The sequence below is a fragment of the Lonchura striata genome, chromosome 8 (assembly GCF_046129695.1).
Source record: "Lonchura striata isolate bLonStr1 chromosome 8, bLonStr1.mat, whole genome shotgun sequence".
NCBI classification, from domain to species: Eukaryota; Metazoa; Chordata; class Aves; order Passeriformes; family Estrildidae; genus Lonchura; species Lonchura striata.
In genome coordinates this window covers 33,027,481-33,052,413 of record NC_134610.1, presented here as the reverse complement: position 1 = coordinate 33,052,413, position 24,933 = coordinate 33,027,481, and the positions used below count along the sequence as shown (strand labels likewise).

At 46.1% G+C, this 24,933-nt stretch overlaps 1 protein-coding gene across 1 annotated transcript in view; it reads left to right on the top strand.

Annotated features, from left to right (window-relative positions):
- SLX9 (SLX9 ribosome biogenesis factor) overlaps window positions 1-24,933 on the top strand; it is a 39,724-nt gene extending 14,791 nt beyond the window's left edge. The window contains exons 3-6 of the mRNA XM_021532585.2: window positions 17,173-17,241; window positions 20,252-20,405; window positions 22,865-22,933; window positions 24,296-24,933. Coding sequence (XP_021388260.2) covers window positions 17,173-17,241; window positions 20,252-20,405; window positions 22,865-22,933; window positions 24,296-24,422 — 419 coding nt within the window. The 3' untranslated portion in view covers window positions 24,423-24,933. The remainder of the gene's footprint in view (window positions 1-17,172; window positions 17,242-20,251; window positions 20,406-22,864; window positions 22,934-24,295) is intronic.

Sequence of the window (24,933 nt, the reverse complement as noted above, 5' to 3'; positions counted from 1 at the left end):
CAGAACTGGTAGTTCACTGTGTCACGTTTGAATGCTAGAACTAGTAAGACCTTTTCAAGGTTAAAATGCCATTATGATCACACAGAGACTTCATGCAGACATAGGATCACCTTGCTCTATCCTTTAGGGGCTTCTGCTTGGCAGCTTCAGTCTTGACCCTGTGGCGGAACAATTCCTTATCTATGGTACTCAGTTGTAAGTGCTGTGGTAAAAAAGCCATCTTGTTTCTAGTCTAGATATAAACCCTCTGAGCAGGGAAGGCTGTGTGCTCCTGTGGGGCAGGAGGGGGTGCCTGGGTTCAGCAGATGCTAAGCTGCAATAGGTGCTGAGAGTGGGCTCAAGTTCCATCTCCACCCCAATCACAGATCAGAAGAGCAAGGATATTATGCCTTGTACTTCACCAGGTGTTTATTTTTCCAGCTCTATTCTTCATATACTTCCCAATTTTTAAATCTGCTGTATGTGCCCCTAAAAAGGGGAACAATGGGAAGTGTTCTGCATTGCCAATCCTGCCTGTCAGGTGTTGCCTAGCTGAGCTGGGGGCTGCAGACCAAACATTTGCCTGGCACAAGGGAAGCTTTCCTGGGTATTCTCACCCTCCATACTTTATATTAGTGTTTTTGTGTGTGTGCAGCAGTTTATAAAGCCACCTGTGATGCAAGTGATGTTTGAACTGACTGATTAGAATATGACTGGATTGAGCTAATAATTCTTAAATGATATAAGTATGTAATAATTCTTAAATTATGTAAATAATGGAAGTCTGCGGGTGTTATACTGGTTGAGTTTTGGTGCTCTTTCCTGTGTCTAAAATTACTTTGTAAATATTGCCTAAACAGACTATTGGGTAAAAGAAATGAATATGATTATATTTAATATGTGTCTGCTCAGTGGTAGAAGATGTGGCTGGACTTAATGTGTCCTCAGTGCTCCCCAAGTGCAGGTGTGTGGGTTTCCTGGCGTGTAGGAGCTCTGACAGCTGCAGATGGTGGGATTAACTCCTTGACGTATGGTTGTGCAATAGATAGGGCAGCATGGGGAGGGGACCACACTACACTAATCTGCCACACAGACTTTACAATCAAGGGCAAGCTCTGACATGTGATTACTTTTTTCATTTCCCTGTCAATGCATGGAGTATTGTGAGTGGGGAAACTAACTCACGCCACAGGGAGCCTGAGACCAGGCATGTTAAAGAATCCAAGGAGGAGTGCCAGGAGAGGAGAATTAATCAACAGTTAACACAGTGGAAATTTTGCCATGGTCCTAAAGCTCTGAGTAAGGTTCAGAGTAATTACTTCATAAGAAGAATTGATTGGAGCAGTCAGGAAGTGTCTCTAGAAACTCCGTGTGCTTTTCTTTTTGCTGGTGTGTAGGCATTGCCCAGCTCCTTGTAATTGTGAATGTGATGCCAGGTTCACTGAGCTTCCTTAGTACAGGGGCAGGAAAAGCACACGTGCCTCACCTCAGAGGAGGTATAGGAGCTCACAGCAGTGTCTGCACTCAGTGCTGTCCTTCCTGAGCTTCCACATTTATCTGCAGATCAGGTTTCTGGCATTGATGCCAAAAGTGTGAAATACGAGCAATGACTCAATTGATCAGAGCTCTTTTGCTTGGAAAAGAGCTCTGATCAATTGAGAAAAGAGGAGCTGATTAAGTCAAATAGATTTCCTTGAGAGACTAAACTTGTTCCCAGTGTCTTCCAGTGAGATAAGTGGGAATAAAACAAACTAGAAGATGCTGGGTTCAAGGTGGGCAAAGATCCTTCAGTAAAATGGCAGTTAAGTTGCAGGACACCTTGCACATAGTTGTTCTGAATTTCTGGCACCCACATGGATTCAAAGCAGATCTTCCAAAATAAAAATTCATTGGAGGTTCTGCATGCAGGCACTCTCTACAGGGGAATTACACAAAGCTGTGGTCAGGCCTGGTATGTTCTTAGCTCACTGGTGCTATTTGCTGGACACCAGGCTCCAGTTCAAATCCTCAAAGTGCCTTCTGTTAACGCTTTGTGAGATGCTGGTGTGTAGCCTCTGCCTGTGGCTGGCCACACAAGGTGGAGGCCAGGGAGGCTGCCCATGGGTGCTCCAGTGGGTGTTCCCTCCAGGCCACTTTCAGTGGATTTTTTTTGCCTCCTGATATATAAATAAATGGAGATGATATATAAATGATATATATATAAATGGAGATGAGGCAGAGTGGCTACCAATGTATAGCTAAGCAGTGCCAAAGTGGAATTTTTTGTTCCTGCCCTGATCCCAGTCCTAAATAAATTCATGCAGTCACTCTGCCCCTTGACTATTTTAGCATATAGTTGTCAGTACAGTATTTCTGTTGCAATTTAAAAACTGGAATGAAAGTGTTAAGAATCTGACCTTATACACGCTTTTAATACAATTCTGTGGCAGACCTGCTGGAACTGAGAACAGCCGATTAAAATACTTGCAGGGTACGAGTTAAGCTTTGGGCTTTTTTGCCTATTCTGCCTGTAACATTTTTGCAACAGCCAGAAAATTGGTATATCTTCCCAGTCTGTTCTGCAGTCATTAGTCTGTACTGACTTTCTTCTTTGTTGTTCCTGCTGTCCTTCAGATCCATCATGGTATTAATTGGTAGGGAAAGAAATGTGTCCACTGTGCATGGCAGGAATTTCTGGCAATGCTATCTCAGGTTAAGTACAGAATTGTAATGTGCTTTTTTTTTCCTGTAAGCTACCAGGCATCTGCTCTGTGTTTTCTTGCTTCAAAATAGGATATGCAGGTATTGTCTGGAAAATAAGGCTTATGGCCAAGACTGGAAATGTTGCCTACTTAGGTCTAGGGAGGAGAGGAGAGATTACAGTTCAACAAGCAAACAGAGCAAGAATAAGGTAAGCAATAAAAATGCTGACTCTGCTGCCCTCAGAAAAGGGTAACTTGAGCCCCAGTGGTTGGGATACCACTGTTTGGAGGCCAGGAAAGAGCTGCTGTTTGGAAAGCAGAGGCAGGGATCTGTTAGAAAGGTCAGGGACTGATTGGATTAACTAGGGCAGCACTGAAAGCTCATCAGAAAGAAAGTGAGGTGGGGCAAGGCTTTTTTTTACTTCTCATTGGTCTTGCCCAGGGTCAGGCACTGGAAACTCCTTTAGAAGAAGCTGGAACTTTCTCTCTACCCCTTTGTCCCAGCAAAGGATATGTCTATGCTCCTGGCTTGGGTCTCACTGGAGCCTGGTTTCTGCACACTGCAGAGTCTTGGATCTTGTCCCAAGCCTTCCTTCTCACCTCATGCCCATTCATAAACCAGACCAGAGCATTGAGTCCTCTGCTGGGTTTATCTTCTAATTCTGTTTTCTTCTGTTTGTTTGCTTATGCTACAATTCAAGCTGTGCCTGTTTATTCCTTGTAAAATTCCCTTGTGCGCATCTGAAGGGAAGTTTCTGTCATGTTTGCATCTTTAATTTACGGGCACGTACTCCTGTCTGGGTATGTGCTCTGGGCCACACAGGGCAGAGGAGTGGCTGAGGGAGTAGCACTGGTTTTATGTGTGTCCTGTGCTCTGTCATGTGCCTGGGATCAGTCAGGAATCCGCTGTTTGCAAACACAAAACACGTAACTTGTAGGGCTGTGGCAGTCAGGATACAGAGATGTGCGTCTCCAAATGTTACGCATATCTCCTGTATTTTTTTCCTCTTTCTTGAGGTCCCTGTGGGGGTAAGTCTAGTGTCCAGACATCTCTGCATGATTTTTTTCATATCAGCAACTCTCCAGGAGCCAGGTCAGGCACTTTCTTGTTGTATGTGTCTGAAAGCTGCTGCATCCTTGGTGGGTTTGCACAGCCTCTTACCATCAGCTTCCTGATAGTCTTGAGCTGACAGTTTTTTGTTGTGTAGTCTTGTGGGCTATTCTTTTACCAAGCTCTCCCTTCTGTTTTTGAGGCAGAGGTGTTGACATCCCAGTACCCCTAAAGAGTGAGTAGGAACGTAAGAGAGGACTGTAGATATGGTGGAAAGCTCATTCCTGGAGCAGTTATCAGACCTGAGGAGGAAAGGAAAGGCACTTGTGCCACAACAGGCTAAACTATACAGCTTTAACTCGGTCTGTGGGGAAGAAGAGAAAGAAAAGATGCTGTAGAAGTGTTCATTGTATCTGTTTAACAGAAAGATGTGGGAGACACAGAATTCATTCCCAAAGCTTTTTATTCAATGTGTGCATCTGCGTTTCTCTGTAGGAGTCCTCTGCCAGCTGCTTCCCTCCTTTACCTTCTGTCTAACAGGGACACTTCTGAAGTCCTGTGTCTGAGTGTGGCTGGGAAATCAAAAAAGTCAAAGTTGTGGTGTTGTGCCAAGTCGTGGCTCTGGTCATTTCCTTTCTCTCTTGCCACATGTTGCCTTTTTCCCAGTGGAACTGTGGCCTCTGCATTTTTGGCTGGCTGTTCTTCTAATTAGGTCCTTGCAAAGAGGCAGAACCCAGCTAAGAAATCTGTAGCTAAAAGTACTAAAGGAGAGAGTAAAATAAGGGAGGAAGGAGGATTTTTCAGGCTGTTGATGAGCTGTTGTTAGAGCAGGTCAAAACCTGCTGCTTGATGTTGACCCCCGAGCTGTTTCTGAAGCTGCTTCTGTTTTTTGCTTCCAGGCTGCAATCAGAGTCAGAATTGTTTGATCAGGGCATTTGTTTCTTCATTCTGATGGTCAGATATGTATTTCTCTAGGGTTCCTGTGTATGGGAGAACTGTGTTTGCAAGGTGAGGGTTGGGGTGGGTCTGTCAATGATTTTCATGTTTCTCTTGTTGCTCATGCCTTGGTTGGTGCTGTCACTGCTGAATCTCTAACTGTGACAAGATCATCCCTACCCACACAGAAGGCTTGGCTGGTGTGCTGTGTCAGAACAAGAAGAGTATCCAAACTGGGCACTCCCATCTTTTGACAGCAGTCAGCAGGGAAAACCTTGGGAGTATAAAGCAGCACTTTTCTCAAAATGCTTAGCTTGGCACTTGAACCATCCAGTGCCTAATAACTGTTACAAAAAACAAACTAGTGAGCTGCACGGGTAGAAAGCTGTAGGTACCACCAGTGCCAAATCCATTGAGTGCCCCTGTTCCTCCAGCTGTGAGACGCTCTGCAGACATTCCCTCTGTCCTTGCTTGTGAACCTGTCCTGAGGACTTGGGAGTGCTTGTGTGCTCATTCATTTCAGGCTGGAATAGGGACAACAGTTGGCCTAGAGATGTGCTGCTACTGATGAATTTGAACTTCTGTCTGAAATAGATTGTGGCTACTTTAGACCTTGGGATTGAAGTCTGAAAGATCAGTCCAGCTGGCTCACAGAGCTCCCTGTGCTCCTGACCATGCATCTCCCTTGGTTTGGGTTAGCTCATGAAAGAAGCAGGAAGCTGACCTGGTGCAGGGGAGTTGGGTTTGTGTGTAGGACCTGGGGGAGGTGGGGTGGAAGAACCAACAACAAATGCTTGGATAAGCTAAGCCAAGCTAAGCTCTCATTTACCAGCACCCTGAGCTGCTGTGGAGTCTGCTTGCTGTTGTCACTGTGCCAAGTTTCCAAATGTCACGTGTTGATACTGCCCCTGGTATTGATACTGCTTCATATTCCACGTCGATCTTTCCAGGGGAAGCAGCCCTGGCTCTGTGTCATTAACATGGAAGTCGATTACAGTTGATTTATTTTTTTTTCCTTAGTTCCATTAGAGCCAAGCAATCCAATATTGCTTTCAGTATTCCCTGGAGCAAGTCAGCACTTTGCAGACCTCTTCCCTGCTCCCCAAAGCACCCCCTAACATCCTGCCAGCATCACTGCAGAATTTGAGAGTGTGTCTGCAATCCCTTTAGCAGTAGGTGGGGCATTGGCATACAGAGACCTTGGACTGGTGTTCTGGAGATGTTGCCTGTACAGGCATGTGGTGGAAGAGGCTGCCAGTTTGCAAGGAAAGCAGATTGACTGAACAGAGAATTTATTAAATTAAATTGGGTCTCCTTCCCTGATGTGTGGCCCAGCCAAGGGTGAGGGCTGCCTACCTTAGGTGTGGCAGAATACACTCAGGCTTTTTGACTGTTGACATGTTTTTTTGGAATATGTGTTTTGGTGAAATCACAGCTTCATTGCAGATGCTAAAGCACTATTTCTGATTAATGGAACTTTTTTTGAGGAGTTGAGGGGGAAGCAGAGGTGTCACATCTCAGCTTCCTTGCCCTTGAGCTGTGCAGCTCTCTGAACAATGGTGGCAGGGTGGTCCTTCCTACTGATGGAGTATCCTCTCTGATGAAAAGGCAGCCTGAGATAACTACTTGGCAGTGTTAGGGCCATCCAGCAAATCCTTTTCCTTAGGTCTGGATTGCAGTACACCCTTTAGATGCTAATTTAGCAAATCTCCCAAAAAGAAGCAGGGAAACTGTTACCTGGGAAGAATACTTTTATAGATCTTCAGGATCTTCCAGGATTTCTCATGGTTTTGCACATGTATCCTTGTATTTCTGGACACTTGTGAAGAAGGGAGGGCTTCAGGAATAAATTTTAGAAGTATTTTCCTACTTTTCCTACTTTGGGCAAGTCCAAGTCCATATTGGTATTGGAAGAGTTGTTACCATGGGAGATGGAGGGGCACAAAGAATCAGGCTTGAATGTTATTTTTGGGTCAGCTGTCATGTTTCAAGTCATAGGTTAAGAGTTTTTTGGAAAGCACTGATTGGCATAAGCACAATTGCTTCTGAAATGGAAGTTGCTGGAGTGAAGTATTTGATGCCCTTCTAGCAAACTAGATACTGAGGAAGTAATGGTAGGGGGAAATATCTCCTCTCCCAGCTCTTCTCTGCTTTTTGCTGTACCCCTGAATGCTTATTCCTTCTCAGCTGATGGAAGGAGAGGATCTCTCCAATCTATGCTATGTGCCCTGTGGAAAAGAGAAGGCTTTAGTGAGTAGATGCTTCAGGTCACCAGGCTAGGAACAGAAATGATCTTCCTGCCAGCTCTTTTCCCTGTCTGCCCAGGTGGGCTCTCTGTGGGCTTTGTTTATGCTGTGGCAGCCCCACACCTTTCTATTGGAAGGCAAACCTCACTGAACATTTAATGGTGTCCTGTGGGTGTCCAGCTTCCTTAAATATCCTTGTTTCTGCCCCTTCCCTTGCTGCTCTCACTTCTCCCCTTTTTCTCTCTGCAAGAGCTTCATCCTTACGCTCCTGTCATTTGAAACTGATTTCAGCCAGTTTTGACAGTCTTCTCTTGACCTTCATGGCTCAGTTCTTCCTCCTTCACTGTGGAGATGTTTGTGATGTGATCTCTTTTCTCTCTGTGCTGCTGAAGCTCCTGTATGTAACTCCCACTTACTGCTCATCTTCTGATGGTTTTGATTTTACCCTGGAGTTACATATCTGCTATTGAGTCTACTCAATGCAGTTTCTGGCTGGCATTGTTGCCTGGAAATATAATTAAGTATTGATCACTGGGCATTCAGCAGTCAAATGAGTTAATATATTAATTATGTGTAAGAGTCTGTCATTCCAGTAATGTTTATTACCTACTGGCTGGCACAGTGCATGTGTGTGTTAAAGAGGAAGGGTGCAGATGGACCTTGGAGTGGTGTTTGCTTTCTCTTTTGCTTTTAATGGTTATGAATCCCTTGACTAGTGGTGCTCTGGGCACTGCTGTTTTGCTGGTGCTGTTGTTTCTGGGCTGTTCCTGCTCATTGTTCTCCACTGGTCATACATTTTCAGAAGCCTTACACTGCCTCAGTGGTTACTTCCCAGGAAGCCAGGCTGGAGTAATCCCAGTTAACATCTTGCTTCTGGGGGCTTCCTGGGAGATGGCAGTGTCTCCTTTACTCACACTATCTGCCAGTGGTTGACCTGATTCAGGAGCTGAGTAGCTACTGGCTGGAAGATGTGTCTGTCTGCCAAGTCTCTACATCACAGAGTGCAAAAACATCCCCTTGTCCTCCTTGCTCCCTGGTGGTCTCCACTGCTCTGACTCCCACCCTTTCCCTACAGAAGGGGTCTATTGTGGATATGTGGCTTAATATGGAAAAAAATATTTCCTGTGAAATCTTGCTACCAGTTCACACTGGATTCTATCCATTAAAATTCTTTAAAAACCTCTGGCCAAAGGCAGCTTTTAATAGGAGCTGTGTGATTAACCTGAAACAGTTCCTGCCAGCTTCCCCTGTGCCACAAGTGGTGTAAAACATCACATAGCCTCTTCTCAGTGAGTGTGGTGGGAGATTGTTCACGTGTCCAGAGAAGGGCAGCGGAGCTGGGGAAGGATCTGGAGCAAAAGCCTGATGAGGAGGAGCTCTAGGATGGGGGCTCAACCTGGAGAAAAGGAGGCTCAGGGGGATCATCTCACTCTCTACAGCTCCCTGACAGGAGGGTGCAGCCGGGTGGGGCTTGGGCTCTGCTCTTAGGGGGCAAGGAAATGGCCTCATGTTGCATCAGGAGAGGTTTAGATTGGATACTGGGGAAAAGTTCTTCACTGAAAGGGTGGTCAGACATTGGGAGGTGCTGTCCAGGGCAGTGGTACACTCACATCCCTGGAAGTGTTCAGAAGGTGTCTGTCATGCTTAGGGACATGGCCTAATGATGGAACCTGCACTGGTAGGTTAGTGGTTGGATTTGATGATCTTGGAGGTCTTTTCCTGCTATCCAACCTAAACTTCCCCTGACTCAGCTCCCTGCCCTTCCCTCGAGTCCTGTCACTGGTCATGAGAGTGAAGAGGTCAGTGTCTGCCCCTCTGCTTGCCCTCAGGAGCATGTTGAAGACCACAGTGATGTCTCCCCTCAGTCTTGCCAGGCTGAGCAAAGCAATCTGAGGCACTGCTCATAAGGCTTCCCCTCCAGACCCTTTCCCATCCTTGTGGTCCCTCTTCAGAAGCTCTCTATCAGCTTGATGGCTTAGTTTGTTTTGTGGTGCCCAAAACTGCACACAGGACATGAGGTGAAGCCACAGCAGTGCAAAGCAGAGTGGGACAATCCCTTCCTTTGACCAGCTGGCAGTGCTGTTATTATTTTATTTGTTTTATTAGTTTCTATTCTTTCCCCAACATTTTGCCATCAGGTACAGTGTGCACTGCCTGTGCTTAGCAGGATGGAAGGGCTGAGCCCTGCGATTGCTCCTGCCTCTTTCTCCAGTTCCATCTGAGGAAAGGTCCAGCTGTAGCTCTTGGTACTGCCTGCATCCCTGCCTTGTCAGATGATGGAGGGAGTGGTTCCTGCAGGCATTTGTTTCACCAAGTTGCACAGTGAACACGGTCTGGTTGCCTGTCCTTCCTCATTTCAGTTAAAGAAATTATTCCAGATGATGCAATCTGTCTGAATCCCTCCATGGCCTGTTTTTTCCCAGGAAAATGGCTTTGAATGCTAAACCTGACTCCAAGAAATGAGGGAAACTGGGTACTTCTACAAACAAACAAATGGATCCATGGAGTATATTTTGTGTGGGAGTGGGGGGAAGGTGGGGCACTGCCCATAACAGATCCTGGTGTTTGCTGTAATCCCTGAGAAACAGAAACAACACAACTCGTTCTGCGTGATGTCTCATACCTTCTCCTGTGTGCAGCTGGTCTGCTGCCAGTGCTGCAGTGGCACTTGACAGTGACATATTTGTCTGTCTGCCTTGGAAGTCTGTCCCTCTGTCCTCTCAGCATCTTTAAATCCATGTTTTGTTTCCCTCTCTTCCCTATTTTTTGTCTGTTCTCTCACCTCTCCCCAGCACCGCATCAGGCCGCTGCTTTGGCTTTGAGGGGAAATACAGCAAATACAGCATAAAATGCTGCCTGAGGCAGGTGTGGTTGGAGCTAGATGATCTTTAAAGGCCCTAACAACCCAAATCTGTGATTCTGCGATAAAGTGCAGTGTGTCCACTGAATCCATCCATTGGGAATGTAATAGCAAGTACAGCTGAGCAGAGCTGCCTCCCTGAAGGTGCTGAAAGAGCATATATGAAGGCATAGGTGAAAGAAACACCAGGTGCCAAAAACAGTATGAGAGGGTTTATAGGAACCAGTGGCTGGAGATGGAAAACTTCCCTAGGGAATGCCAGTTTAATTGTCTACTAGCTAATATGCAGTTAAAAGACAAGGAAATTCTTGCTTTTTTGGATAAATTAGAAGCAGCAGATAAAATCCAATAGTGTAACTATTTCAGATGTAGATCTTTCACTGTGTAATATTGCAGAGATGTTGAACTACTTATTTTAGAAGCTTCTCAAAGGATAGGGTAGTCAAAGGTAATCTTATTAGCAGAAAAGGAAAGGATATTTTGGGGAAAATCTCTTTCAAATGCAGGCCTGCAAGGCATTGTCAAAAAGCATAGCAATGTTTCAGTATTCTGCCTCCCTTAGTAAGCCCTAAGGAGGGAATTTACCCATTGCTAAACATGAATTACTCCTGGTCTCAGAATAAATCTCATTCCAGAGATTGGTTGCTGTTCAAGCATTTATAGAAATGGTGTTCTGTTCTTCTCACTGCCTTTTATTGAAACTACAACATCTACACAAATAGCTATGGTGCGTATATCTCTGTTGCTGAAATATACATTTTTATCCTTGGTGAAAGGACTCTTGCCAACTGTCCAAATTGTGCTGCAGACTCACTGGAGTCTACTTTGGTGGTCCATTTTGATCAGATAAAGCAGGTTCTTTAGGACTGTGTGTAGTCAGGTTTTGAATGTTTCCATGGGCGGAGACCATAACCTCCTGACAGTTTAAAAAAATCATAAAAATTATCCCAAAACCAAGTGGTTCACTGTGTGCTCCTTGTCTCTTGTCACTGAGCACCACTGGGAATAGTCTGTGTCCCTCATCATCTTCCTTTCCATCAGGTATTATGCACATTTATGGGATTTCCTTTAGGCCTCTTTTCTAGCTGTCTCAGCCTCTCCTCAAATAAAAGACATTCCAGTTCTTTAATCATCTTAGTGGCCTGTACCTGGATTAGCTCCCATAAGTGTGTGTCTCTCTTGTCCTGGGGAGCCCAGGAGGGGATCCATCATTCCAGATGTGGCCTCATGCATCCAGATGTGGGGCTGAGGCACTAGAGAGATCCTGTCAGACCTGCAGGAGCAGGGAAGCAGGTATAGTGGGTGTAATCCCAAGGAGGATCACATTGCTTATCTGCAAAACTTCTGCTAGGGCTGGGTGCTGCACCTCTGGGAAGGCTGGCTTTGCCTGTGCTCCCAGGGAAGCTTTTTCCCAGGAGTCTGATTTTGAACACTATATATCCATATAGATGTATTCCTCCATCTTCCCCTATGTCTGAATTGCAGCAGAGGAAGCTGCCTTTACTGAATGGCAATACTTAATGCCACTGTACAAGCTCACCAACTTTTGTTCTTCAGGAATATCTTGAGCCAGTCAGTTTTGTTTCCTCTGGGTGAGGGAGGGTCCAGGCTTCCCTGGTGCTGCCTGGTGCAGCATTTGGCCTCAGCCCCACCTCTGCATTTCCTGGAGATGTTTCTCTTGAGCTTATACATGGGGTGGTGGAAGCAAAGAAAGCATGGTTAGTTCTCCTCTCTTGAGGGGGCTGGGGCTGTGAAGTTGCCCTCAGAAGCCTCTGGTGGGGTTTCTCTGCTCACAGTGTTCAGGCAGGCTGTTGGAATACTCAGGTTTCTTGGCTGAGTGTGGAAAATCCAAGGTTGCTGCAGACCTACAGCTCGCTGTACCAGCTTGGCTGCAAGAAGACTTTGCTGTTCATACACTCACAGAATTGTTAAGGTTAGAAAAGCTCTCTGAGACTGAATCCCACCATTCCCCCTGCACTGCCAGGTGTGCCCCTAATCCATGTTCCCAAGTGCCATATCCACACCCCTTTGGAATGCTTCCAGGGATGGTGCACTGATGCTGTAGTCTCTGCTGCTCTTGTAGCTGAGTGACCTTTTGTAAGTCTGGAAGCTGCAGAAGAGCTTGCTGAGAGCTGCTGGGCATAAAATTAAATTCACTGTGATCACAGGTTTTAATTTGTTTATGGGGCTGCACAGAGAGCAAATACATGCCAGTGATAGCAAGGAAAAAGTCAACTTCTTGGCCATGCCATTCCTTGACAAATGAGAACATTTGCACTGTGTAATTTATGACACTTCTGGTGAACTCTTTTCGTTGGAAGAAATGTACACACCCTTGTTGCAGATACATGGAAAAGGGTGGGTGGGGTTAAAATACCTTTCCTTATAAGCAGACTCATTCTCCCAAATCTGGGAAGCCCTGTTGCTTGAAGGAGATCACTCCTGGTCTTGGAAAGTCCCTGACATGGCATGTGCTTCTCAGGGCACCTGTCCATGGGTGAGCCTTTCTGCATTTGTTTTGTGAGCTTTGAAGTTTTCCACGTCAGGGAATAGTGAGACCTGTCCTTTTTTATTTATTTATTTTTTTAAATTTTTTTTTCTCCTTTTTTCTTTTCCCCATGGCAGGGGTTTGTAATGAGTTAGTCTTTAAGGTCCCTTCTAGCCCAAACCATTCTATGATTTCTTTGATTCCTTGAGCCTGAAATAGCAATATGAATCTCCTGTCTTAGACAAGGCATTCTGCAGTCCTTGGCTGAGAAATCCAGATTCCCTGTGGCATTTCAGCCTTGATTATAAAAATAACCTTCAGCTGCACAAGTGGCTTTAAGAGCAGTGACACACTGGGCCACCCTGAGCATCCTCTGTGTGCCTGGCTGTGACTGAGCCTTCGAAGGGCAGCCTCTCTTCTGGGGAGGGCTGCTGGGGAAGGATGGGGACCTAAAATGGACAAGGCCTTGGGCAGAGGAGGAAAAGGAGGCGCTTTTACCTTGTGGAAGGGGCTGAGTGTGCCAGCAGCATTTCAGATACCATGTGTAAGGACAAATTTTGTCTGTGAGTGAGGTTGCCTTTCGCAGACTGCTGTGCACGTTGTGACTTCCCGGTCACCTCCCGAGGGGACGTGCTCCCCCCTCTAATGGAGCATCACTTGTGTGCTTCTGTGAGCTGAGGCTGAGCTGGGCTGCCCTGGGAGGCCTTGTGCCCTTGCTGGGGCTGCTTGGAGCCTGGGGATGTTTACCAGGCCTGACAGAGCCATGACCTTGGTGTGAGGACATGAGCCGCACTGCTGCTCTGGGTTTCCAGTGGCTTGGAAGTAGGCTTTGCTTCAGATAACCAGGGGATCTGAAGGGGCAGGGAATGCAGATCCCACTTTTTTGTAGGATGCCTTTTGTTATAGATAAGTAATGTAATAGTTGGCTCTCACAATTAAGAGATAAATATTATATAGATGTATAGTAATGTAATTGTAATGTCATTCCGCAGTCCTCTTTCCATCCCCCCCTTGTAATAGCCTTAGCAGGCAAGATATTTAGAGGAGGCTGGCTTGTTACCAGGAGGTAACATAACACTTGACATCCAGTCAAGATGTAAAAAGTAGTCTCCACCGATGGATGGCAGGGAAAGAGTTGACTGACAAAACTTTCAGAGGAGATAAAGATAAAAAAGGCAAAGCATCTATTCTGTAGAGGAATCATGGGGGGGGGGGGGGGGGTGTGCTGCTCCCAGCACTGCAATTTTTCCTTATTCAGTCTTTTGTTGTAATTTTTGTCAAGGTTTAATAAGCCTTTTGAAAATTTTAAAAGTGAGGGTGGTTTCTCACACCTTCCATGTTGGGGCGGGAAGAGTGTGTGCATGCTGGTGTAATTATTAAATGTGAACAAAAATAATGTATCTTGTTTTAGATGATGAAAAGCAAATGCTATATCCGTGGAGAAACCTGCCCTGGCGCAGCAGGAGCTGGCACCTTTTCCTCCAACACTGGATCCCAAACCTGCTCAGGATGCAGCAGGGCTTGGACTGGGCAAAACCTAAATGGGTTTTCTGTGCCTACACACAGGTATCAAGCTGTCCGTGGGGGCTCCCCTAAGAGCAAGAGGACAAAGAGCTTGGATACAGCACCCTGCCTCTGTCCTTGCCACCCCCAAGCCTTGGTGACACTAGTGACCCTTGTGCATCAGAGCTTTTGGGAGCAGTGGAGCTGGAGGTCACTGACCGGGAGCTGTTGGTGGGATGAGGGCAGGGAGCTGTGGAGCATCCTGTCTGCCAGAGGACATCGTGGCTGGCTTTTTGCCTGGCCCGTGTTGTCCCTCAGCTCTGTTCCTAGAGGAATGAGAACACCTTCAGGGGTGGTGCACTGACAGCTGCCAGGTCACAGCACTGTTGTGTGTGCCCCAGGAGACTGTCCTTACCATTTCTCAGGCTCCTTCATTGGACAAGAGCAGTGCACAATTTACAAGTGACACTATGTAATTTTAAAAAAACAAACCCAAACCACACCCAATATTCTGCTTTTGGATGCAGTCTGACATCCTTCATTAATTCATCCCACAGCTGTAGGCATATGCTCATTGTTGCTGTTACACAACTGAGGCTAAAATTAAAACATCTGTTGTTATTTAACTTCAGTTTGCCAAAATACTATGTTTTGAGCAGCAACAGCTTTACTCTTATGCATGATTGGGGTTTTGGAATATTCATTACTGTTATATGTAATTTCTTAATGGAGCTGCAGGAGGAGCTTTGCAGCAGGGAGCAAATGCCTGGTGCTGAAGGACCCTCCTCTGTCCATGTGGCAAGTGGTTTGTTGAATATTTCTGGTAATGGCCAAATGCTCCAAGTAGTGTAGTTTCCTGGAACTGTCAAACCCTCTTGGCTGCAGAGCCAGAATTAAATAGTGGGATCTTGGGGCAGGGAAGCCTGTAGTGTTACAGCTTTAACTCACTCCAGCTTCTTTCTGAATGCCTAGAAAGGATAAAATGGGGATTTCTCAGGTAGGATTTATAGATATATTTAGTCTAAGAAGTTCTTTATGAAAAATAGTCACATATATATGTGTGGGTGTGTATATATATATATTCTATTTTTATTTTTAGTCTGAGTCCTTTACCAAAAAACCCTCAAGATTTCTGAAATTAAGGAAGCCATCCTCAAAAATCTGCTTTTCTGTCATGAAAGCAGGATCCTGAGGATTGCCAGGAGTAGTACCAAATGCTTGATGTAGGTCGCAAAAAGCTATTGTGTTTTTTTTTTAACCTGTTTGTATCTGGCATGTCTTGTACTGCACAGATCAGAAGGAAGAAAGAAAAAAGCATGTTCTCACTAAAACAAATAATTGTCAAGTTTATAGTATGGAAATTATCCTTAGTTAATGTGATGGGGTTTGCTCACCTTTTCCTTAGCTAATGTAATGGGGTTTGCTCACTTTTCCTCCATGCATAGGGTTTCAAAGGCAAGTGTTGTTAAATTACCTGTGGAATGGGCTGGAGAGGGGGATTCAAACCTTCCTGATTTCACAGGAAAATAATTAAAATGATGCTGTGGTTTGGCTTGCTCTCGGGAGGTGCTTGCAAGCTAAATAAAAATAAAAGGCTACCTTGGGGACAGTCTGTGCTGTTAATTAACTAGCTAAATTCTGCCTTTGCTGTTCTCCAGTGGCTTTCCAGTGGTTTTGGCACTCGACATCATAACTGGAAGCTGCCAAACACAACTTTGCACCTTCAAGCAGCTGGACAACCTTCTGAGGGCAGGCTAGGATATGGAAATAGGAGTGTCTAGGGAGCCAAGTGATGGAGAAGGGCAGGAATTGGCTGCTGGCACAGGAGGGATGCAGCTCCTTTCCCTCAGGCACCCTCTGGTTATCTGTGGCCACCTTCCCCCAGCCGGCAGCAAGGTTGGGTTCCAGCCAGGAAAACAGCTTTTTGTTTCCTTAAATATTCCACTACCGTTTTGGGGAAAAAAACACCAATCCAAACCTGAATTGCTGTTATTACTAGAGTTGGCCAGCTGGCTGAGTTGGGCCTTTTTATTTTCATTAACAAAAGCTGCCAGGCGATGTTTTTCCAGTGAAGTCATGAGTGTGTTTCCAGATGAGGGGCAGATCTTCCCAGCATTGCCATGGCTGAAATTTGGGCAGGCTGGAGCAGCTGTGGTGTCCTGTGCAGGCAGCCTTCTGGAGATCATTGGGGTGGGATAATAATTCCATAATAATAATAATAATAATAATAATAATAAGAAGAAGAAGAAGAAGAAGAAGAATATGTGTTGATAATTGACTACAATTCATCCTTTTTTCCCCTGAAACCATGAAAATGTGGGGTGATGGGGGTGGGCGTAACTCAGATTTGGCTATTGGACCATGCAATTTGTTCTTTCAGCATCTGCTTTTATACCACAACAAATGTGGTAAGTGCTTTTTGGGAATTTATTTTTCTGGGGAATGAGGCCGTGGAAGCTCCAGCTTCATTCTCCCCATCTTAGAAACTCAAAACATGGTGGTGGTTGTTGGTTTTGTGGGAAGGTAGCCTTGGTCCCAGCAGGTTTGTTGTGTTCTTAAGAAATTATTAAAGGATGCTTTTGTTTAAATCATCCTAGAGGATCTGTAGCTTCAGATTAGTTATCCTTAGTGAGTTGTTTTCATAATTGTACTGAATTCCTTTATTCTCTTTCTTTGGAAGGGGAAAAAGAGGTACTTTTTCTTCCCCGGGCATAAGAATAAGCTAAAGTGACTGGCATGATCTCTGGGGAGCTTGTTATTCCATTGGAATTCTGGTATTTCCAACACATTCAGGAGAAAAGTTGGCTAAAGTCAATTTTGTTTTAAACACGTGAGATAAGATATAATTTTATAGCACTTGCAACAGAACTCCAGTTAAAATTTTCGTGATAGTATTTTACTTTATATTGGATAGCAGTGCTCAGCAGCTACTTTCCAATACTGAATTTGGTAAATAGTAGGTACTAGTATTTTTTACAAACTGCTAGTGACCAGCTACTCCTTAGGGCTGCCTTGGATATATTTCAGAAATTTCTCCTTGTGAGGGTGGGGAGGCCCTGGCACAGGTTGCCCAGAGGAGCTGTGGCTGCCCCGTCCCTGGAAGTGTTCAAGACCAGGTTGAATGGGGCTTGGAACAAGCTATTCTGGGGCCCACAGCAGGGGGATTTGAAATGGGATGAGCTTTGAGGTTTTTTCCAATCCATACCATTCTGTGATCCTATGCTGATGATCTGATCTACTTATGTGTTTCTTGTTTTTTAATTCACAGTGAGGAAGTTTTGGTTCGTTTGGCTAAAAGTTGGGGTGCAGGGTGGCCTCTGGATCTGCCTGCAGCCTGCCTGCCATGCCAGCAAGTTCAAAAGCATGAAGGGTTGAACAGAATCTGTTATGCAGGAGCCAGGCTCCATCTCTTGTCTCTTCTCTTCTAGGTTTGGAAGAAAAAGCAGTACTTTCCAAAAAAGAGAAGATGAAGCTGAGGAAGGAAAGATGGCTGCAGAGTGAGTATTCCTGTGACATGCTATCACAGAGCATAGTTCTGATGGATCTCTGTACTCTGGGTTTGGTGATGGTGCTGGAAGAAGCTGAATGCTTCTCAGAAATCTTCATCCCTCCCCAGCACTGGAATAAAAGTTCCAGGTATTGTTTCTCAGTGTTTAGCACCAAGACTTAGTCATTGCCCTGGTTCTAATTTTGATTTTTTGCCATATGTAATATATGTGACTACATAAACCCTTTGTTTATCCAGAAGGGCGCTGTGCCCGTGTAAGTTTAGCATATTTTTCGATCTTTTAAAACTCTGGTTCAGATGTGAGTAGCTCTCTAGTGGAGCTCCTCCTCACCCAGGAGCCATAGGGGTGGCAGGACAGGCTGGAGCTGAGCTCCATGCTGCCAGCAGCTAATCCCAAACCTCTGTGGTGAGACCCTCAGTAAGGGCAAACTCTGGACACTGCTGGCTGTGTTACTGCTCTTTCCCATGTGCTACAGGTCAGTGAACCCACTTAGCAGACAGTCTGGCCTTTCTCAAGGCAGTGAAATATAAGCTAAACAAACCCAGCCCATGGCAGAAAAGCTTCTCTTTTCCTATTTTTGCTTTGAGTGTCTTAGCACAGTAGAGGACTATGCTGTCGTACCCAGTGTGGCAGAGGAATTCCTTGTATCACCTGAAGCTGTTCTTGGGACAGGCTTTTCTCCTAACACCTTCTTGGCCAACATAGTTGCACACAGACTGTGTTTGGGGCAGAGGGATGTGGCTTTCTGCTACACCAAATGATCTCTGTTCCTGAGCTCTGAGCCCAAGTTCATTAAGCTTTGATTTCACCAGCTGCACTGAAGATGTGTCTGACTGTTCTTAGATAAAAAGGTATGAATTTAACACTCATGGGTGTGAAGGAAACCTCCTCCCAGACAACCAGCCAACAGCCGCTGAGTGCCTGGACATCTTGCTTGGACACAGAACACAGATGGCTGTGCTAGTCAAGGTCAGCTGCTTTGGAAAAGCCCAGGAGCAGGATCCCTGCATGGTTTTAATCCAGCCCTCTTGATGCCTTTGTAGCATCAGTCTTTCCCAAGATCACAAGTGCTATTTTGGCCCTGCTGTGGCCTCTTCCCCTTTCTCTTGGCTCTGAAATTACTAAGATGAGGGAATACGTGTGAAATGCAGAGTCTTTGCTTTGAGGAGAACACTAAGACAATAAACTCCAGGCTAAATTATCTGTCTTAGGAGATACTAGATGTTAGAAGTGCTTTACAGGCACAGAAGTACCTAAAACCTCTGACAGTTCTTGTGGAGAAAGATCTTCTTTTCCCCCTAAAGAGAAACCAGCTTGGACTGCTGAAGTTATCACTACATCTGTTTTCCTAAATCTGAGCTTGTTTCTTCTTGTCCCAGGGCTGCTTTTGTGACAGTGGATGCCAAGATCCTGGGAACCAAAGATCAGCCCAGTAGTACAAATGCAAAACTTTATTCCATTCCAATAAGTAATCTTAGGAGAGACTAGAGAGGGGAAAAAAATTATGTAATGCTTCAGACATCAGAAGTATGCACATTTAAAAATACATATATTGCATGGCTCCTCAGATGAACAAGACTTCATAGGAAAAGAATTTGGGATGTTTGTGCAGAATCAGGTGTCTGAAAATTTTCAGCACATAATGTTTATGAAAGCACTGAAGTAGTCAGCTTCATAAAACCAGACCAAAAAAAGAAGAAATGCAGAGCAGAAAGTTGTGTTCTTGGCAGGGATTGCTGTGAGGAGAAGTGTTTCCAATCCTGATTTGTCACAAACATCCATGTACAGCAGAACTGCAGTTCATGAAAATCTGTTGCTATTCGACTCAGCTGAGCTGGAGAACAAGCAAGGCGAAGGCATTAAAGGAGCAGCCACAGAATTTGAGTTCCGCTTCCTTGACTCTGGGAGCAGGATTAGACCCAGGATTGTGGTCTGTAAGTGGGACTGGCTGCTTTTGTGCTCCCACCAAAAACACTTCTGGCTTCTGTGGCCGTGCTGCCTTGGGAGCTGTTGGCCTCCCTGTGTCACCAGCTCAGCCCCGTGGCTTCTGGCACGCTGACTTGTCCACACGAGGAGTTGGTAGCTCAGCACTGAGGCTCATCCTTGCAGTTGTCCAAGGATGCTGTGAGTCAGTTGGGGCATCTTGGAATTCAGCTGGAGGCCTGTAGCAGTGCTGGGCTTTTGTGGGCTGTCCTAAAGGACACATTGTGCTGGTGCTCACCTGGAAGCTGCTGGCTCTGAGAAGCGTGGGTAGCTGTGGGACTTACTGCCACATCAGGGAGCCTCAAGGACTGAGGCAGAAGCTTATGGCTTTTACCTCCTAAGACAAACAAGGAGACAAATGTAACATTTGTGCAGCTTTCTGTGCCTACCCCCTTGTCAGAGCTGCTGCTGGGAGACTGGGAAACCTGGTCCTGAGAAAAGCCATGTGCATCTGCCACTTGGTGCAGTGTTCTTCCAAGGGTCCAGTTCATCGAGCATCTGAGTGCTTGCATTCCACAATGAGTCATGAAGGTGGAGCCTCGACTTGCTTCAAACTAAGTAAACAACTGACATTAAGTCCATCTTTTCTGCCCGTTGTTTGGTTCCAACAGCAACAGAGAACAGGGCTGTCCCTGTTTAAGGCCAGATTTGGAGTTGACTGTGTTTGGGTTGTCCCTTCCGCATTTGTTTCCCAATTCCATGCAAGGTCAGTGTGGTTTTTGCCACACCAGGACTGCTGTGCTGTTTTACTGGGAGCAGTGAACAGTGTAAGGGATGGAAACAGACAAAATCTGGAAATTTCATTTCCCATTGCAATGTCAGAAGGGATGTATATAGTTACAAGCAAATACATCACTGGAAGGAATGATCCAGCTGCATTTTGTTCATTTTTTCCCTGGTTTAAATCACTTCTGGCTTGTTGTAAATGGTAAAACAACTTATGAATTTCATAGCTCAAGGGTTATCTCCTGCAGGTGTTTCCCCTTCTTCCAGTAATGCCTTGTTTCTGACACAGAAATAGAAAGTGTGAAGATGGCCAAGCAAAAGCAAAAAGCGGAAGCGAAGCGGAAAGCAACACCTGTGGTGGGAGACATGCAGCCCTTGATGGAAGCCCTGCCTGAGCTCTCTTACCTGAGCACAGGTGGTGGGGGAAGGAAGCCTCTCAAAAGGTATGTGCCATTTGGAGATGGGCTCTGTATTTCCCATTTTCCTGCAGGGTGAAGGGGCCTTCAGCTCAGCTTGTAGCTGCAGGCCATGCTCAGGAGAACAGGGTCTCATTCACAGCTCTATTTTAACCATTTTTATGCTTCACCTGGCACAAGAAAAAAAGATGAAATGTGTCTTCTGAACCCACAGCTGAGAGGGGAACCATATTGCTTGCATGAGGCTTGGCATGAGACAGGCTGGGAGCATCCAGATGTCCTGGGAGCTGCAGGAGTGGCACGTAGGTGTCCGTGTTGTAATGCTGCTGAGCTCACCTGCTAATGTCTTTTGGTATTGCAGCCTGACATTCCAGCCTTCCAGGCCTTCATCCAGGCTTTGTCCTGAGGCACTTCAAGCCTTTGAGCAGTGCCCTTTGTGCTGTGGCCAGAATCTTTGTTTTGCAGTGTTACTTGGGCCAAGAGCATGTCTGAGTTGGCTGTTCCCTGTGCACTGTAAGCTCCCTCTCTCCCTATCTCAGACCTTTGCCAAAAGCCTCTCCTTTTAGAAGCCCAAGTTGGCACAGTGGAGGAGGGACTTTGACATGGGATGATGTCACCTACCCTGCCTGTGACCTGCTAACCCTAAACCACCCCCCTTGGTACTGGCATGGAGGAGCTATAGGCTCCTCTTCCCTTTGCTGGCTTCTGGCTTCTTGAATGTCTGTATAGGAGTGTTTGAAATAATCAGAGGAGGCCTTTATAGGATTTGAATCATTACAGAAAGGAAGGGTAATACTCTAGTGATTTGTCAGCAGTATTAATAAAAGATTAGATTCTCTAGGAATTTGATCTCCTGCAGGGTAAAAGCGCATTACAGGGAGGTTTTTATTCTGCTTTATAATGAATGAAGGCAATGAAGTGTAATGAAGCTGAGCTGCTAACAGGGTCCAAGTGAACAGGCAGCATGCTGGTGGTTTTGAGGGGAAATCCAGCACGAAATGTACTCCAGGATAACTTTCCTTTAGGCTTTGTCACCCTCTGCAGAGCTGCTCACCTCTGAAGGGACTGCCATGGTGACTTAGTGGGACACGCAGATGTGGCAAGCCCTGCTCTGGTGACCAAGGGCTGCAATCCAGCTTGAGGAAGGATTTTCCTGAGCTTCTGTGAGCATTCCAGGCAAACTAGGACCAGAAGTTGTTCCTGTGATGAGCTGTTAAAAATGAGGAGAGGAAAATGAGCAGGAACTGACTAGAGGTGGGTAATGGAAATAAGTGACGTGAAGGAACGTGAGGCAAGGGAGTAAGAAGAAAGGAAGAAAGAATAGGAGAAATAAAGGCAATATAAGAGGATGGAAGGTAGCATGCCAGAGAGGGAAGTAGGAAGAGGAGATCACTGTAACAAGTGGCCGGATCCTCCTGTCTTGAAGAGGAGGTGAGAAATTGTTGTGCTTCCTGACCTTTGGGGCAGATCAGGTGGAGGTGGCCATAGCCCCCAGCACCCACCAGTATGAGAATATTCCTTCTTGATCCCTGCTCCAACAGAGAGATGGGATGCAGGCTCTCTTTCTCCCCCTTGGCCTGTGTGCTGGGATCTGCTTCAGGGCAAACTGGGGAGGAGCTACCCCACAGAGGCAGAGCCTATTCCCAGCCTCTTTCTTCTGTTAACTTTTGTATCTGTGTAATCCTGAAAAATAGAAATTTCTCCTTTCTTTAACGTCTGGTTCTACCAGCAGCTCCTCTTTTGTACCACAAGTCCCAAAAACAATCTCTGTGTTTCCTGCGTGTCCCTTGCTGGGGCTTAGTGCTGGCTTTGTGGTAAATCCACGCTGCTGCTTGGCATCAGGCATCATGAGGGATTTACACCTCTGGTCTCCTTGGACTTCGCCAAGGAATAAGGAATGCATAGAGAGATGGCAGATCTGTGTCTGCTGCTGTGCCTCTTCTGCACACATCCTGCATTATAGCACATTCTATCCCAGTGATCCCACTGCAGGAACCAGAGAAGGGCTGGCTGCTCCCTCCTCTTGCTGAGCATCCCTGGTGCTCCCTGTAGTGGGTGGCTGTGGAGGCTGGAGCTCTGTGGTGTCAGCAGGAGGGAACATGAGCTCTGCAGAGGTGACACATGTGGTGGGAAGGGGAGGTTCCATGGGATCTTTGCTCTCAGCAGTGGGATCAGTTTGACCTGGAGGTCAGTGATAAGCAGAAAGTGATCTGGGCATGGACAGCTAATGACCTAGTGCTGGCTCTGAGGGATCTGGTTTTCCTGTATGCCTCCTGCTCTCTCGGCCTCGGGTGGAAGGAGTTTGCATTTCCCTGTGGTGCCTGGCTATGGAAATAATTGCCTTTCAGGAGAATTTCCATGCAGGGCAATTAATTACCTGTCCTTTCTGGAAAGGCAGACGAAGAATCCCTGGACTCTTTCCATCTGCACAGCCATTGCTAAATTAATGCTTTAACACTCACTTGTTTTGTTTCTTCTCTCCATAGCCACATAAAAGCAAAGGCAGAGCCAGCAGACTTCTGTCTGATGAAACAAGCTCAGAAACATCAGCTCCTGTAAGTACCCAGTTGTCAGTGTCCAGTTCCTGCTGAGCCTCATGGAATGGCTGAGTCTGGAAGGGATCTGTGGGGGTCACCTCATCCAGCCCTTGTGCTCAAGCAGGGTCACCTAGAATTTGGTTGCTCAAGACCCAAGTCCACATGGCTTTTGAATATCAACAAGGGTGGAGAACTTAAATGTGTCCAAGTAACTCCTGTACTTAGTCTAGCACCTCCTTATTCTCTCTCTGTTAGATAGTCTATAGTGCCATCAAGAACTTTTGTTTTCCCTCAGCACAACTCTCCTGGCACCAGGCTCTGTGATCTGGCACTGTTTGCTTTTTTGTTTCCTGGATCTCTGTCAGTTTTGAGCCATTCAGCTTCAAACTGAGGCTGAACAGGCTACAGATGCAGCACAGCTCTCCATGAATACCTCCTCTGTCAGAAACAAGTCTGTGTTGGTGCTGGGATGCCTTTCTCGCTCAGTTGTGCCTTGCTTTGCTTTTGGTGGTCTGGCAAGTCTGTGCTTCTTGGGAGGGAAATAGTTTGGAGGAAGGTCTTGAGGTTTCTTTCCCAAGGTATTAGTTTGGATGAGAGGTTCCCTAAGCCTCATCTTAATACCCCAAGCCAAGCTTCAGGAGCATTGGCTCCTCTCTCTCTTTCTCTGGCAGGAGCATTGAAGGGGAGAGAAGCAGCTGAGCACTACCAAGTGCTTGTCTGGCGAGGCTGTGGAGAGCCTGGCAGTCTGGGGGAGATGAGGATGCTGTAGTGGATGTGGCTGTGTGAAAACTCACAGGGTTTTTTTTTATACTTCTGCTCTGTTCTTGTCTTTCCCTGCTTGCTTGCTTTTTGAGATGAGGCCATTTCCCCAGGAAGCAGCTGTAACTGGGCATGCAGGGGTAATTCTGTCATGCTCTTCCCATGGTGCCCAGTTAGTGTTGCATGTAGGATTATCAAGGCTCAATATTCAGCAGTAAAGAGAGTCAGTAGAGGAGCTCTCTGAAGAGAATTTGATGTTGTGGTGGTGCGGTCTGAAGGCATTTTCATTCCTGGTGATTCACTGGATCCATAGTCTTGTTTCTGGTTTACTAGGGAAAAGCTCTAAAAAAGGCAATCCCAAGTGATGCTGGACACTGTAATGATTGTTTGTGTCTCTGTGGCATGAGATCAAAGTCCCTGGCTCCCATGAAGCTGGCAGCAATTCGAGCTTTGCCCTTGGCTAAATTAGGTTTATTCTTGCACTGTCTTTCCCTGAGATTTACACTCAGGATCATTCTGTCTCAACAGAAATCTGCTACTTTATGACTTGGTCCTTATCTGCTCAGTTCCTTTCACATAAGGGGCACTTAGAGAACTGCTGTGTTATTTTTCTTTCCTCAGAGAGGAGGAAGTGGCTCGCTTTCAAGAGGCTATCACCGATCCCCAGTACAGAGCCAACCCCCTCCTGGCCATCAGCAAGCACCTCTCCAAGAGGCTGAGGCAGGGGGAAGAAGGGGAACCCCTCTAGAGCTTCAGCTGGGCCCAGACATGCACAGGCTGCAGAGGAGCACAACCCTGGCACGACGTCCCAGCCACTTGGGCCCTTGGAAGCAGTTCAGCAGATGATGAAAACCAAGAGCCCTGCTTTCTGTCTGCAGAAATAATGCAGCTCTCTCCTGACAGGGGCAGCTGCTTCTGACAGGGGCAGTCTGCACAGAGCAGGGTGTTCTGTGAGATTTTGTGCAGGCATTAATCTCTCTGCAATGTGTCTTCATACATTTGCTCTTCTTGTGAGCAGGTATGATTTCTGAAATTGTGCCAAGTGGCCATGTATCTGTTTTCTGTCATTCTTCCCTCCCCCCTTGCCCTTTTCTGACAACTCTGAGAAGGGGTTCTTGCTTGCTCTGTTGGGATGGTTCAGGACCCCAAGCCCTGGAGCCCAGGAGGCTTTTGGAGTTTGTCATGACCAGTGCTGCTGTTTATAGAGATTGTTTTCTGAGAGAAATTTAGCTTTGGAATAAACATACTTTCATATAGCA